General features: G+C 42.9%; 1 protein-coding gene across 2 annotated transcripts; it reads left to right on the forward strand.

Annotated features, from left to right (window-relative positions):
* The first annotated feature begins 1,555 nt into the window (after positions 1-1,555).
* Positions 1,556-16,302, forward strand: hadhab (hydroxyacyl-CoA dehydrogenase trifunctional multienzyme complex subunit alpha b). 2 transcript variants are annotated; one of them, XM_054797073.1, is made up of 20 exons: positions 1,556-1,710; positions 5,910-5,951; positions 6,044-6,114; positions 6,189-6,322; positions 7,735-7,873; positions 7,955-8,074; positions 9,159-9,261; positions 9,335-9,457; positions 10,309-10,427; positions 10,500-10,556; positions 10,706-10,815; positions 12,451-12,585; positions 12,656-12,827; positions 12,897-12,983; positions 13,063-13,203; positions 13,278-13,346; positions 14,529-14,724; positions 14,789-14,903; positions 14,978-15,123; positions 15,931-16,302. In XM_054797073.1, exons 1-20 carry the CDS (start codon positions 1,644-1,646, stop codon positions 16,074-16,076), a joined length of 2,292 nt encoding a protein of 763 aa, XP_054653048.1. In that variant the 5' UTR covers positions 1,556-1,643; the 3' UTR covers positions 16,077-16,302. The 2 variants fall into 2 exon arrangements, with proteins under 2 accessions (XP_054653048.1, XP_054653049.1); XM_054797074.1 differs by lacking the exons at positions 1,556-1,710; positions 5,910-5,951; positions 6,044-6,114 and having other exon boundaries at positions 7,660-7,873.
* The last annotated feature ends 567 nt before the right edge of the window (positions 16,303-16,869 follow it).

A 16,869-nucleotide genomic window follows, 5' to 3' on the forward strand; every position in this document is an offset into this window, starting at 1 on the left:
CAGTCCAGGGTGTACCTCGCCTCTCGCCCAAAGTCAGCTGGGATAGGCTCCAGCATACCTATGACCCCAGTGAGGATTAGCGGCATAGAAGATGGATGGATGGACAGTAGAAATGGTGGCAGTAAAATGGGTGGCGTTAACATCGCAAAAGAAGACAATTATATGCTCAGACTCAGCATCAGGAACAGGAGTCAGCTGAGCATCTCATCCTGATGTGCAGGAGGTATAATCAAGGTGTTGTTCTGGGGGTGAAAAAGTGTTTGTCCCCTTCCTGATTTTTAATTTTTTTTGGACTCTTGCACACTTAAATGTTCAGATCAACCAAGAAATTTTAATATTAGTTAACACAACTGAACACAAAATGCAGTTTTTAAATCAAACCTTTTATTATTAACGGAGGAAAAATTCCAAAGCGACATGTCCCTGTGTGAAAAAGTGATGGCCCCCTAAACCTAATAACTGGTTGGGCCCCCCTTAGCAGCAACAACTGCAATCAAGCGTTTGTGATAACTTGCAATGAGTCTCTTCCGGCGCTGGGGAGGAATTTTGCACAATTGTTATCATTCAGTATTTTCCCAAAGGTCTTGGGGATCATCAAGATGTTTTCTGGCTAAAGTGAGACGAGCCTTAATGTTGTTTTTGTTCAGCAGTGGTTTTGGTCTTGGAACTCTGCCATGCAGGTCATTTTTGCCCAGTGTCTTTCTTATGGTGGAGTCATGAACACTGACCTTAACTGAGGCAAGTGAGGCCTGCACTTCTTTGGATGTTGTGGAGTCTTTTGTGACATCTCGGATGAGTCGTTACTGCGCTCTTGGGGTCGTTTTGTTGGCCAGCCACTCCTGGGAGGCTCCACCACTGTTCCATGTTTTGGCCATTTGTGGATAATGGCTCTCACTGTGGTTTGCTGGAGTCCCAAAACTTTAGAAATGGCTTTATAACCTTTTCTAGATCGATAGATCTCAATTAATCTCAGTTAAGTTATGTTTTAACATTGGGGTAATCACTTTTACACACAGGGCCATGTCGGTTTGCATGTTTTTTCTCTGTTAATAATAAAAAGCTCCATTTAAAAACTGCATTTTTTGTTCAGTTGTGTTGTCATTGACTATTTACATTTGTTTGATGATCTGAAACTTTTAGGTGTGACAAACATGCAAAAAAAACAAAGAAATCAGGGAGGGGGCAAACACTTTTTCACACGACTACAAGTATGTGTGCGCTATATGGCACTGGTGAGCGTGTGAATGCAGAGAAGACTACTGAAAGGGGGCGGTAATGCGCCAGAGTGACGGATGCCAACCGCCATAAAACCAAAGAAGAAGCTCCGCGCTGCACAGGGTTATATAATAAAATACAGATAATTATTTGAATATTTTATTATAGTATTATTATTAGGATTATTATTAGTAGTAGTATAAGTAGTCTCATTATCTAAATTAGCATAAAGTAAGATACTGTATATGGCCCATGGTACATACTCTGGTACAGTAAGTGGCGGTATGCACCTTTTAAAGTCATGGTTGCAACGCGCCCTTAAACTAAAAGAAGAAGAAGAAGAAGAAGAAGAAGAAGAAGAAGAAGAAGAAGAAGAAGAAGAAGAAGAAGAAGAAGCTCCGTGCTGACCTCCGCTCCTCCGAGCAAACATGGCTGGTGTTCGAGCCCTTGGTGCTCTCTCCAGATTGACATTTAGGCGATACGCTGCAGCACCAGGTAAAAAAAACAACTAATACTTTAACTTGCGGGAATGTGTTATTTATATACGCGTAGGAGCACTAACGGTGTTTTGTTTTGTAACGTTAGCTGTGTTTCTAATTGTCATCGCCAAGTATTGTAATAAACGTGTGCTAATGTATGAAGAAACATGACATTTTTGTTCCTTTACACGTATAAAAGTACATGTTTGACCTAATTATTCGCATGCATATGCAAATAACGCAAGTTAGCTAACATGCCTCTCACAAGTGATCCTTGGGCGTTAGCTGAATGCTGTATCATACTGTAGAATATTTGATACATCCTGTATATATTAACTATGTATAATATACGACGCTGTCAAAGATATGACATACATTGAAATAATGTTTGCTCAAATGTGTGCCATTCATTCGCCATTGTAGTGAGTGACTGCCTGGCTGGTAGGCGGGGAATGTGGGTGAAAGGTCGCTGTTACTCTGGGTTGCAGTGGGAGCGTCTTGAGGTGACTTTCTGGAGTGTTCCACCTTGATTTATACACACATTGAGGTCCAAGTGTGTTATCCTTCGGTGGAACATGACCACACGTCTTCCCCTTTTCTGTGCCTTTTAAAGGGAGAAAAACAACTACCACTGGGGAGCTAACAGTGCACGTAGTGGCACACACCTACAATGTTCTATTTACATAACTGACCTGGATATAAACCAAGCTACAGCGACGTAATTGTATGCTGGAGTTTGTATTTATGAAGGTAAAGCGATGCAGACAAGTGCAACAGTTTTGGAGGTGAGGCACACAGCAGGACCTGCTGCTCGTTGAGAAGAGCAGTGTTATTTAGTGTTTAGAAGAGTTACAATGCCATCTACTGTACAGTGTTGTAACAACAACCAGTCCCATTATAATGTGTTTACGAGTGAGGGTAACTGGGCAGCCACATATACTGTAATGTAGTATACTGTACTGTATACTGTATACTGATTCACTATGTCTATGCATTGCATGCATTGTCTATGACTATGCATTCTTTACTTGTGTACATACTTGTGTATCTTGCTTGCTGCTGTAACAGATGAATTTCCCTGCTGTGGGATTAATAAAGTACTACTACTACTACTACTAAAACACTGGCCATTGCTAGCCTAAGGCCTGGCCTGCATTGTATTTGTTTACCAAATAGACCAGGGGTGTCCATAGTGCAAGCTGGGGGCCATTTGTTTCTTTATTGGCTTGCGGTACGTCAGAAAAATATAATTTAACAAGAAACGTAAATAAAACATGGAAACGGCAGTCATTTTACAAGAATCACGTCAAAATAATCTGAGAAAAAAGCTGAGAAAAGTCGTTATTTTGCGAGAATAATGTGATATTATGAGGAAGAAGAACGCTAATAATGGTATGAGAATAAAGTAAAACGACTATGGGAATAAAGTCATAATTAGGAGGAGAACATTTCTAAGAAGAAAGTTTAGATTATATATATATGTGTGTGTGTGTGTGTGTGTGTGTGTGTGTGTGTGTGTGTTTTTGTATGTATATGTAAATACAGTCAAACCTGTCTTAGCGGCCACCTTTATAGAACGGCCACCTGCCTATAGCAGCCACTGAAAAATCTCCCGCAGCAAATGTACATGTTATAGACCCTGTGTATAGCAGTCACCTGTCCAACGCGGCCAGCGGCCACCCATTTTGTCTCCCTTGGTCAATATCTGACCGCATATAGCGGCCAAATTACAGACTCAAGTAGAAGCTTCATGCACGAAAAAGTTTGGTTTTTCAATCAATTTCCTATAGCAACCCTCCCAAGTTCAATCTTTCTTAAATGTAAAGTACATAACTCGGTGTCTACTTGGTGTTAGCCTTTTGTTCAAATAATCTTATTTTACTTTTTTATACACAAAAAAATTACTTTAGTTGCAGAGTTGAGTAATTATTCCATGAATATATACCATTGTAATCATCATGGGGTTTGTTTTTCCATGGAATTTTGTTCTTCAAAATTTTCATCGGCAGGCGGACACGAAGGTTATGTACTTTTCACTAATGATTACACAACAGTTATTAGAATATTTAAATAAAACACATTAGAAACCAATTTCAGACATCATTCTTTAATTCTAAGTAGAAATCATGACAAAATTATCAGAGAAAATATTATTAATTTCACAACAAAAGTAGACATGCTTTACATGTAACATTTCAATGTCCAAATATAGACACTTTTTAGAAACATAGCCGTGCTAGCGCAAAATAAAAACATGAACAGGCTTAATTTATGTTTTGGTAAGCTTCCTCACTCTATAAACGTCAGAGTGATAGGGATAGTACACATTGTTAGAACAACAGTTTCAAATACTACTCAAGTCAAGTTGAAGACAGCAAAGGGTACCCTTGATCTGAGCCATGCACATATACAAGTATATTACATCAAATGGAAAAAAACAGCTGTAATTTGGCAGCTGAGGGGGAGTTACAATATTATGGGAATAACGTCATATCATGAGAAGAAAATTTCAAAAAAATATTTTTTTAATGGAAAGTTAAAATATTTAGGGGAAAAAATGAATTGGGAAGAAAAAAATTAAGCAAAAATATTTTTATTTTGTATTTATATATTTTTGTATTTTATATATACTGTGTGTGTGTGTGTGTGTGTGTGTGTGTGTGTCTCAATCAAATGGGGAAAAAAACAGCCGTAATTTTACAAGAAGAAAGGCAAAGTCAAAATATTAAGAAAAAAAAAGTGTTGTAATGAGAAAAGTTGCAATTTAGAAGAATAAACTCTTAATATGATCAGGAAAAATAATGTGGCTTTAGTAGCATCGTGTTGAAATATTAAAGAAAAACATTTTATTTTTAGAAGTGGTAATATTAGGAGAAAAACAAATAAAGTTGCCAGTTATGGAAAATTAGGTGGAGAACAAGTTTGAATGTTCATATTAGCAGAAGGAAATTTCCAAAGATTGTTTAAGAAGAAATATTGAAATATTTGGGAAAAAAAAAAAACAGCAAAAATGTGGTGAGAAAAAGAGTGAAGTTGATACTAAAAATACCGTAAATCACGGTGTATAAACCGCGCTTTTTTTTCCACTGGTGAGACGCCAACTATCGGGGTGCGGTTTATACACGATGACAAGTCTGTGACCAGACAGAAATTGACCAGAAGCAGACTTTAGAATAGCCGTCTGTGGGTCAGACAGTTGCTTTGACTTTAGCGCCCTCTGCTGTACAGTTGCCGAAAGTGTAATTCCTTTTTCACTTATCTGACTGCTGTTTGTCTGTATTTTCACAGTGAAACGATCTCTATATACACTGAAGCTAACCTAAGCTTCCATTAAAATGTTGCAGATGGTTTAAAATACAATACAACGTTGGAGTTTATTCAAATTCACACTGAAGCAATGCAGTGTTATGTGTAATACGTGGATAACTGATGCGCATGCGCAGAACGCCGCTCGCGTCACCGCTAAACCAACATTAGCTACCGTAAATCAAGGCTAAAGCTAAAGCAGCTAAAGCTAAAATGCCACGGCGATCTTTCACAGCAGCATTCAAACTCTGCGTCTGTCAGTATGCAGAAGACTTTGGGAACCGGGCAGCAGGACTGCAGCACGGTGTGGACGAGTCAGTCGTCCGGTGTTGTCACTCGGCACAACACCGGCATCATCGGCAAGTTGACGGCAAACTTTTCTTACGTGAATTCCATTGCAGATGAATTGATGGACGGCAGATTTCTCCTTTCTTCTTCTTTTTGAAATTGCTTAGTACCTTTACGCATGTTGATTTAAGATGAAAGAGTTGGCAAGCATTTATGAAGTAAAAATTTTTCCCCCGCCGTGTGCCTGAAAATGGGGGTGCGGTTAATACACGGGTGTGGTTTATACACCGTGATTTACGGTAGGCTTTTCCACCTATATGACAAAGCTGAGATGAAATATATGCAAGTTGTTAGCATGTCTACATGTGTTGCTTTACTAAATATCAAAGTGGCACGATGTGGCCCCCACTGGAAAAACCGTTTGGACAGCCCTGGAGTAGACGCTTCAGGCTATACTTCCTGTCTCTCACTATTAATGTGTACTGTGTGGAAAATCTGTACAGTATAGAGGCGTACTTTTTTTTTTTTTCTCGAAAAATCCGATTTAGGAATACATGTACCACTACACCTCCGACTACCATGACACCAATGACTACCATTGTTGTTTATTTTCCCCTGCAGGAAGAACCTGTCGCACCTTCTCAGTAGCTTCTGCAATGCCAGGTATGACTTTGTAGCATGTCGACAAATTGATGCCAAAGTAGATTACTTTCATCATATAATTCTGTATTTCCCTACTTTTTTGTATTTTTTAGCCCGGACCCACATCAACTATGAGGTCAAGGGCGACGTCGCTGTGGTCCGAATGAACGACCCCAATTCCAAGGTAAGCGCAATCGACTTTGTTTTGTTGAGGTATGATCATCAGCAGTTGAATTTGTCTGGTAATTGTTCACGCAGGTCAACACGCTGTCGGTGCACATGCAGAAAGAGCTGACAGAAGTGATAAACCAAGTGTGGGCCGACAATGCCGTCCAGAGTGCCGTCCTCATCTCGTCCAAGCCGGGATGCTTCATCGCGGGAGCCGATATCAAGTAAGTGATGTCAATTACTCTGATGATAACTCCACCAAAAATACTTGTAAATGCAACTTATGGTCAGTGCCACTTATACGCTGATTTAAAATGCTAAAACCAGTTGAAAAATGTCAAGAATGTACATTGGTGAATCTTAAGGAGGTCCTAAGTAGAGCTTCAAAATGCAAGAAGAAGAAATGGAAGTGAGACAAAACATTTATGGCTAACGATCATTATTAAAGTGGCATAGGCTGTTCATCAGCTGATCAAAGGTTTAAGACCGTAGCTCAAAAACACCTGAAACCCCCCTAAAATAGAAATTAAATGTTGAAAAAAGGAGTGAGTAATGATTAGTAACCATTCTTGTTAATGAGGTGAAAAATGGGTTTGGGCGTGCTTGATGCCAGTGTTTCCAGGAGGCTAGTGGGAATGTTGCTCCAGGTGGTGAAGATGGCTTCACGCAGGGCATCCACTGTCTGGAACTGATGTCTATTTTTGTAAACTTCCCTTGCCATCCATCTCAAAATGTTCTCACTTGGATTTAGATCAGGGGAACCGAAATAGTGAGCTTATTCCTCTGGAAGAAGTCCTTTGTGAAGTGCAGCATTGTCCTGTTGAAAAAGCCAGTCATCACCACACAGACGAGTGCCTTCAGTCATGATGGATGCCCCCTGCAACATCTCCACATAGCTGGCTGCCATTTGACGCCCCTGCACAACCTGAAGCACCAATGTTCCACTGAAGGATCATGATGGTGCCCCTTCCACTGTGCCGTGTGGTGGGATCTCCTTGTCATGCCAGTAACGTTGGAAGCCATCAGGACCGTCAAGGGAGAATAAAACCTTCTTCCAACTTTCAATGTCCCAAGTTTGGGGCTCTCCTGCAAATTCCAAACGTTGAGGCCTTTGAAGACCTTTTTTCTTCTTAAAAGCCTTCTTTCTCTGGCAGATGGCGCCTGATGGTTATTGGACTGCACTCGGTACCAGTAACCACCTTCATTTGGGCCGAGGATGGTCCCGTGTCTCAATGGACAGCCAATGGGATCCTCCACATTTTTGCCAACATTTTGCCTTTTAAAGGATGTGCTCTTAAACTTTTGATCAGCTGATGAACAGCCTGTTTCACTTTAATGTTTGTTTGCAATAAATTGCTTACTGAAAATGTTTTTTTTTTTAATCTCACTCCCATTTCTTCTTTTTGCATTTTGAAGCTCTACTTTGAACCTTCTTAACATCCACCAGTGCAAAATGTACATTCTTGACATTTTTCAACTGTTCTTCACATTTTGATCAGGAGTGTATGTCTTTTCCTCTTCATGACACTTTTTTTCAACTGATGCCACTTCTACTCTGAAGCGACTTATAGCTGGGAGAATATGGTACTGAGACCTCCTGGAATTCTGTCAGTAACGATGCATCACCTAACCTCAGCATGATCCAGGCCTGCAACAGCGTCGAGGAGGTCACCGCCCTCTCACAAGAAGGCCAGAAGATTTTTGAGAAGATCGAAAAGTCCCCAAAGCCCATTGTGGCCGCCATCAACGGATCCTGCTTGGGAGGCGGCTTGGAGGTGAGTGAAGTGTCTCCTTGACGTCCCACTCAATCCAAATCAGTGTGGCGACTGCTGAACATCCTGTGTTCACTTCTCCAGTTCGCCATCGCGTGCCAGTACAGAGTCGCCACAAAGAGCAAGAAGACGGTGCTGGGGACTCCCGAAGTCCTGTTGGGTCTTCTGCCTGGAGCGGGTGGCACACAGAGACTCCCCAAAATGGTCCGTACTGCTGCCCCTTCTTGAAGAAATTATGGAAATACAGTCAAGTTTTTGAATGCCCCAATTTTCGATCAGTATCGGATGATTTTCCATGAAAAATAAAATGCCTTTCAACGCCGATCACCTGTGGCTAGCACTACTGCAGCCCGCAGCGATCCTTTCATGCAGTGTAGTGTCTTGCCCTAAGTCACGTCTTGGGCAGCGTTGTCCTCACACGTTCCTTCAAAACAAAAACAACGTAACTACCAACACATGCCACATAAAGTCCCTTGTGGGGTAGCACGTTTTAAAAAGCTTTCAGTTCATACGGTATTCGAAGAGCAAACACGTGACGGAGTATGGTGAGCTTTGGAGGCTCGCGGTGTGATCGCCAGTCAAACGGCAGCCATGTGGCCAACGCTCGCCCATATGTGCGTGACAGTCAGGAGGCTAAGCTAATAACCCAAAAAATATAATAGAATGAATCAGACAAGAAGACCATCATGTAGCTAGTAGCAGGGGTGCAGCCTGGAATTGTGGGTCCCATGAAATCACGTGTTTTTGGGGCCCCCAGGCAGTCAAGGGACCTTGGAATTGTCCTGACATTTGCCCTTTATACGGCACCCCTGGCCAAACAGCACTCATCATAAATTGAAAAATGTATTGTTCATCCATGTTATCGGTTTTGGAATTGGCATCCCTAAATACTGCACATAAACACACTAGTCCCTTTGCCCTGTCCTGTATCGTTACGCCAAATCGAGTGCCCAAACAAAAGTGTGACTGCTAAATAATAAGAAAGTTGTGAGTGGCAGCAGTTTAATAAAGACAGTGAGAAACACTTGAATTCCGTCTCGCCAGGATGTATGGGAGGTAATCAACAATAAGTTCCATCCATTTGTCGTTTGTAATAATTTTGCGTCATTTTCTGCATGTAAAACGGATTATTCTCTGTTTTGTTTGACTTGAACGGGCTCCGCAATGATAAAGCAGATGTAAATACCGCAATCAAAAGGGACCATCATCTTTGAAACGGGAAGAATTGTAGGTTATTAGTTATTGATGCTGCTTGGTTTCGCTGACAAATGAAGTTGCCGTGTTTCAGCTTGGCCTGCCCAACGCCTTTGACATGATGCTGACAGGAAGAAACATCAGAGCAGACAAAGCCAAGAAGATGGGACTCGTTGACCAGCTAGTGGACACGCTGGGTAAACGACTCAAATGGTAATTTAAAAGTTTTAAAGTCGCCTGACGTTCCTGTTCCTGCCTCTCCGATTGCAGGTCCAGGTCTGAAGAGCCCAGAGGAGAGAACCATCGACTACCTGGAGGAGGTGGCCATTGAATGTGCGAGGGGGATCGTGGGCAAGAAGATTCCCCTGCGCAGGGAGAAAGGCGCCATGCAGAGTACGTATTCATTTAAGTCAGGGGTGTCCAAAGTGCGCCACCGGGGCCGCCTGCGGCTGTGATTTTATCGGCCCGCAGCACAGTCTAAAAATGTAACTTAACAAGGAAACTTAAAAAAACAACAGCGGCAAAAATTGGGAAAATCAATCAAAAGTCAAAATGTTAAGAGAAGAGTTGTAATCTAGCAAGGACACAAAGCCATGCTTTCACAAGAATAAAGTAATAGTATGAGGGAAAATGTCATTTTAGTAGCATGACGTGGAAATATTAAAGAAAAGTTTTTTTAAACGTCAAAAACAATGACAAAGTTGTAATTTTTGAAACTTAGGTTGGGTGCAAATTTATAACATAGGAATAAAGTCAAAATATTAGGAGAAGAAAAATATACAAGATGAAAGTTGAAATATTTGGGAAAAAAAAACAACAGCAGAAGTTTTACCAGAAAATCAATAGCTCCGCACAACACATCACATACAACAACCTAACATTAACGAGTGGGAGAGGAGGACACAAATGTTTAGCTACGCTAGCATGGCCATGTGATGCTCCAGTGCTAACATTACACTCCCATTTCAGCAGCAACACCATGCTAGGTTAGCCTATTCGCTGAAGAAAAACATGATCAAACTGACAGCTCCCACGTCTGTGACTGACAGGTAGTGGGCAGAGCTCCTGGTGGCATTTTAAGATGTGTAGTGAAGCCTCTTCATCTTCTGTCAAAAAGTGAAGCGAATAAGTCGGGGAGAGGATGGATTTTTCCTCACGTTTGGTTTCTTAAACAGGCTCTCGGGACACACATCGTTAAAAGCCACTCTTGCGTAATAGGGGACCTTTTGATTTTCTCTGGGCAGAAATCCAAGACTATGTGATGAGCTTCGAGCTGGTGCGCAATCAGATTTACAAAACGGTCCACGGTAAAGTCATGAAGCAGAGCAGGGGGCTTTATCCCGCACCTCTGAAGATCATTGAAGTAAGTGAAGCATTTCTTGGAGTTGTGCTGCAATTGGACATCACGTTAAACTTCCTGCTGTTTTGCTCCCAGTGTGTGAAGACCGGAGTGGAGCAGGGTCCCGTCGCCGGATACTTGGCTGAGTCTCAGGTAAAAATGGTCACGGATGGCACTCTAGTGTGCAGACCTCTGCCGAGTTCCTTCGCTGGGATTCTGTGTGAAAGTAACAGGCAAATAAATGGCATTTTTGCAGGATGTCTGCCTAAAAGTCTCACTGTACGCCTCGTGTCTGTCTTCAGAACTTTGGATACCTGGCAAAAACCACAGAGTCTGCAGCCCTGATCGGCCTCTATCATGGTCAAGTTGCATGCAAAAAGAACCGCTTTGGAGCCCCTCAAAAAGAAGTCAAGTAAGTACCTGGATGTCATAGCAAGGGTGTTGTAGCGGGACGGGGCCCACTCGACACCGAAAGCATGTTTGGCTCGTGTGAGCACACGTCACATCTCTTGGCACGTTTGGAAGAGGTGGTCAAGGGCTGGACAACGTTCCATAGCACTTACACGCGTGCTACGAATAGAGTGTCCTCCTGAATGATAACCAAAACCATTCAGAATGTAAATGAAACGCAAGGAATCAAAGTAATCCAGAAGTCAAACCCACACCATGCTCGCTCTGCCGCCGCTACATTTTGCGTGTGTGAGACGTGTCATTTCATTCTGCTGTTGCAAGTCATTTATGACAATAATCATGACTCCAAAGAAGACTGGAAATATTCCACTATGTCAGAGAATTTGCAGTAATACAGCAGAATAGAACGTGTGGTAATTCAAGGAGTCACCCCTCTTGCAACTACAGTAATTACAGTTTTTTTATTTTTGGCCTAAATGAAGCATGAACTAAAATACAAATATAAGGCGTTCAGAAGACTTATTGAAAGACACGTTGTTGTATGTAGTCACGACTACACTGGTCACTAGGTGTCAATAGTGTCATACTATGTTGCACTGATGAGACAATAGCCACTGCAGCAAGTTACTGTCCACAAACCCAAACTTTCCCAGTGCTAATCTTATTTTGTCTTATGTCTACTACTGTATATTGCGTAGTATAGGGGTGTTATTTCATGTCTCGAGGGCTCTAATAATGGTCAAAAGCCACATTGAGAAGGTCGTAAATTGTAAACAGAACCTATTGACTGAGCCAAACAAGGGATTACTGTAATGACAGCTGCAACCTTGGACAAAATAATCAGAACGACTTCAAATAAGACTGGAAATAATCAAGTCATAGAAATTGCAGTAATACAGCAGACTGTTATTTAATGCAGTCGCCCGTCTTGCAAGTAACTGACAACAGCAACGTTCCATCCATCCATTTTCTATACCGCTTCTCCTCTTTAGGGTTGCGGGGGCATGCTGGAGTCTATCCCAGCTGACACCCTGGACTGGTCGCCAGCCAATGGCAGGGCACATATAGACAAACAAGCATTCGCACTCACATTCATACCTATGGACAATTTAGAGTCTCCAATGAAGCTAACATGCATGTTTTTGGAATGTGGGAGGAAACCGGAGTACCCGGAGAAAACCCCCACACACACGGGGAGAACATGCAAACTCCACACAGAAATGCCCAAGGGAGAATCCAACCCAGGTCTTCCCATCTCCAGACTGTTACTGTGTTGGCCAACATGCTAACCACTAGACCACCGTGCGGCCACTGACAACGGCAACCTTGTACAAAATAATCAGCGCGACTCCATACAAGACTGGAAATAGTGTAAACAAACAAAAGAATAGAAACAGCAGCCATGCAGCAGAATAGAAGTGATGACGGAAGCATACAGGCCATGGGGGGGCAACACAGGAGGGGCCAGGAGACGTCCCGGTACGAATGACCTAGTGTGAGTACGCTCTAATAACACTCATTTGAGGCCACTTGGTGGCCATCTTTGTAGTCCTCCAGGCCAGTGACTCTGGTGTGATCTCTGCTAGCCTGTTGTAAGGTGGAATAGACACGGAAATGTCTTGTCTTTTGCCACCAGGACTCTTGGTATTTTGGGAGCGGGCCTGATGGGAGCAGGTATCGCCCAGGTGACGGTGGACAAAGGTGTGCACACCATCCTGAAGGACACCACTGAGGCTGGCCTGGCACGCGGCGAGCAGCAGGTGTACAAAGGGTGGGTTTAGACGATTGGACGTGTTGTGGTTGATGGAGTTATACAGAAGTGGGATGGATTCAACTTCCAGACTGAACGACAAGGCCAAGAAGAAGAGCATCACGACCTTTGAGAGAGACTCCGTTCTGTCCAACCTGAGCGGCAAGCTGGACTACGGTGGCTTCGAAAAGGCCGACATGGTGATTGAAGCCGTGTTTGAGGACATGAGCATCAAGCATGCGGTCCTGAAGGAGGTGGAAGCCGTAAGTACAACTCCGTGGCGCACACGATGCACGCCTTAGAGCTCGCTTCCAATTCATCCGTCCTCGCAGGTGGTTCCTCCTCACTGCATATTTGCCAGCAACACCTCAGCTCTTCCCATCAAGGACATCGCCGCCGCCAGCAAGAGGCCAGACAAGGTTTGGACACCCAAATCCTTCTCTAAAGTAGAGAAGACTCTACGAACCTGTCCTCTTCCTCCTGCTTCTCCTCCTCCAGGTCATTGGCATGCACTACTTCTCTCCGGTGGACAAGATGCAGCTCCTGGAGATCATCACCACTGACCAGACCTCCAAGGATACCACGGCTTCGGCAGTGGCCGTCGGGCTCAAGCAGGGCAAAGTCATCATCGTGGTGGGGGTGAGTTGTTGGTGGAACGTAGACGACTCCGTCAAAGCGTGAGTGCGCCACAGTGAAGTATCTTATTTGTGCAGGATGGACCAGGATTCTACACCACTCGCTGTTTGGCTCCCATGTTGGCGGAAGCTGTGCGAGTATTTCAGGTGTGTACTACTTCAACGGGAGATACTGCTCGGATGATTGGAGGCTGAAGCAACTCTGCCTTTCTACTATTCTCTCATAACGGACACAGACGTATCATTTTTGATACTCTTGACCCGATAAATGCCTTTCCAGATGTTCAACACATTATTGAGTTTTGCACATTAAGAAAAAAACAAAAACAACAAAAATCAAGCCAAAATATTAAGAGAAAAAAGTTGGAATCTCACAAGAAAAAGTTTTAATTTTACATGAATAACAAATGTTATGATTATTTTATTAGCATAACATTTAAATGTTAAAAGACATAATATGATAAAACAACCAAAACAATGAAAATTAGGTTGGGGGAAAAAGTAATAACAGCAGCAGAAACAGCTGCAATTTTACAAGAGTAAAGTCTCATCCTAACGACGGGGGTTGGGAGGGAGGGGCAAAAAGGCGCAATTTTCTGAGAATGAATATATATATATATATATATATATATATATATATATATATATATATATACTCATAATATGAGGAAGAATGATGTTATTTTAGTAGCATGGAGTTGAAATATGAAACCAGTTTTTGAAAGTCCTAATATTATGAAAACAAAGCAAAATAAAGTTCAAATTCGTGGAAAATTAAGTTTGGGGGAAAAGTTCTATGATGGCAAGAAAGCCACAATGATTTGAAAAGAACATCCATGAAGATTATTTATGTAGAAAGTTGCAATAATTGGAAAATAGAAAAAACAAAAATGGGAAAAAGACTTTTTCACTGCTATGACAAAGCTGAGATGCAGTTTTTTCTTCAAATCTATGGAATCTACTTGTATATTAGCATATCCATGCAAAGCATCAAAGGGGCACATTTGCGAGCTTTGTGGCCAAACGTTTTCAACTGAGGGCTGCATAGTGAAACTCCAAGGGTGTGGGAGGGGCTACTTTGACACTCTTTAGGTTTTTTTTTTTAATTTTTTAAAAAGACTGACATGTTACACTGTACGTAGCCTTTGTTTTATTATTCTGTATTAATACTGGATCAACATTTCATCCTTTATTTCCTTTTTGCTGTTTTTTTTTCTCCATTTTTGCTTTCATTTTATCACCTTTCATGTGATGTTATTATCCTGATGTAATGTAAAAACGGCCCGATACACACAACGTAATCATACCACAATGGATGTGGCCTTGCAGGAAGGGGCGGACCCCAAGAAGCTGGACGCACTCACCACCGGCTTCGGCTTCCCCGTGGGCGCCGCCACGCTGATCGACGAGGTCGGCATCGACGTCGCCGCCCACGTGGCCGAGGATCTCGGCAAAGCCTTTGGCTCCCGCTTTGGTGGCGGGAACGTGGAGGTTCTGAAGACGCTGGTGGAGAGAGGGTTCAAAGGTGAGGGAGGGTTGAATCCTAACTGTTGGCTCATGAAACCAAATGTTCACTTTTTCTCTGAAAGGTCGCAAGTCAGGAAAGGGCTGCTACGTCTACCAGCCGGGCCTCAAAGTCCGAGAAGTCAACCCTGATGTGGAGGAAATCTTGGAGAAATACAAAATGGTGCCTAATCCTGCCGTGTGAGTTGCCGTTTGTTTTTTTTTAAAATGTATTTATTTATTGCAAGAGGTCACGTGACCCCCCCCCCCTGCAGTTCGTCTGACGCTGACATCCAATACCGACTCGTGTCCCGGTTCGTCAACGAGGCCGTGCTGTGTTTACAAGAGGGAATCTTGAACGGTCCCCTGGAGGGAGACATCGGAGCAGTTTTCGGCCTGGGGTTCCCCCCCTGCCTTGGAGGTCAGACAACAAACTAAAACAACAAAAATAATTCCTTGTGATCTTGTTTGTTTGTTTGTTTTTTAACTGGTAAGCCCAGTCAATTTGTTGTCAGGTTGTGAAAAGTTTCTGCTGAGTCAGCATTCACACATCATTTTTGTCAACTGTTTTGTCCTTTTTCGACCGATTGAAACCGTCCCAACATCAAAATGTTCATCTCATTCTGCCCTATCGGGACGATGCGGACTTTGCATCGGTCTGTTGCGGTGAATTTACCGGTCCATCTCCGTTCCTACGGTCATGAGCTTTGGGTAGTGAGCGAAAGGACAAGATGGCGGGTTCAAGCGGCCGAAATGAGTTTTCTCCGTAGGGTGGCTGGGCTCCCTTAGAGATGAGAAGGTGAGAAGCACTGTCATCCTGGAGAGATTTTTCCCCACATTCAAAATGGACATTTTTTTCCAAGAGCCACATTAGTCGTTTGTCGCCCTCTCCTGGTGGAAAGCGTATTACGTTGTTGCGTTGTCTATCCTGTTTTAGAATGCAGTCAGCAAAAAAAAAAATCGCTGCCAATTTTCCCACCCAAGATCCACAGTCATTTGTCGCCCTCTTCTGGTGAAAAATTGGATTACGTTTAACATTTTGCTTATTTTTTATTCTGCCCCATTTTTGGGCTGTCAACTTGCTTGTTTCCCAACCTGTTGCTGGTTCGATTCTGTTGCGACAATAATGAAGTGTCCTTGGGCAAGAGTTTGTTTGTTTTTTTTCCCCCCAGCATTCCCACACCATTTGGCCCCCTACAGTATCTCTAACCGGCATCCTGCCTTGCAGGGCCGTTCCGCTTCGTGGACACCCTGGGAGCCGACAAGCTGGTGGAGAAGATGCGGCGATACGAGGCCGTCTACGGCAACCACTTCACGCCGTGCCAACTCCTCCTGGATCACGCCAACGATCCCGGCAAGAAGTTTCACAAGTGAACACCCCCGCCCCCCCCTCGTCTGTATGTCACAGCAACGTGCCTAAAACCACAGAAAGTCATCAGGATTGTGATGAAGATACGACACTGAACGTGCACAGAGATCATTCCTCACGGAATCTTCCTGCTTTTTTTGTACCGTTAAAGACTTTATGGGCGGAGTTGGATGATGATGATGATGATGATGATGATGTAAATGTCGGGGAGAAATAAATTTTGTTATTGAATCACATGCGATGAATTCATTGGCAAAAAGGCTGTCGGAAAGCTCATTTTGAAACTTTAAAAATGATGTGGAGTGCATGAGAAAGCAGTCCTGCACGTCATTTATGAACATGTTGCACAACACCGCAGCAACAGAACCAATGCTGTAAAAGGCCTGCCAAGATGGGGAGGAAAAGAGCCAAGAGTGAAGCTGATATTAATAATATGCTTACTCACCTACGTGACAAAGCTGAGGTGAAATATACTGAATAGAACTTGTTAGCATGTCTGCATGTGTTGCTTTACTAAATATCAAAGTGGCAAAGACACCCCTGAAGTTACACAGCACATTTTTGCACACTATGAGGTGTTTCTAATATTTGGGTTACCTTGTTTAGCATTAGCCAGGGAGGAAGCCCTCTTTTAAGTATGAGGTACCGCACTTGCATCACCACAGTCATGGAATTCTTCTTAAACGACACCCCCGTCGTCTTTTTAAAGGAGCGTTATGCTGTGTTCTGCTGGTGTACCTAATGTTCTGTCTCGTGAGCGTAAACATGATTTATAAGGAAGTCGGTGAGATTTGCTGC

The sequence above is a fragment of the Dunckerocampus dactyliophorus genome, chromosome 13 (genome assembly GCF_027744805.1).
Source record: "Dunckerocampus dactyliophorus isolate RoL2022-P2 chromosome 13, RoL_Ddac_1.1, whole genome shotgun sequence".
Classification (NCBI taxonomy): domain Eukaryota; kingdom Metazoa; phylum Chordata; class Actinopteri; order Syngnathiformes; family Syngnathidae; genus Dunckerocampus; species Dunckerocampus dactyliophorus.

Excerpts from the sequence above, each read along its gene's own strand:
- hadhab (XM_054797073.1), top strand. The coding sequence starts at position 1,644 with ATGGCTGGTGTTCGAGCCCTTGGTGCTCTCTCCAGATTGACATTTAGG. Across the intron at positions 9,458-10,308 it reads GGAGAAAGGCGCCATGCAGA|AAATCCAAGACTATGTGATG; the intron begins GTACGTATTCAT and ends TTCTCTGGGCAG. Across the intron at positions 13,347-14,528 it reads AAGCTGTGCGAGTATTTCAG|GAAGGGGCGGACCCCAAGAA; the intron begins GTGTGTACTACT and ends GTGGCCTTGCAG.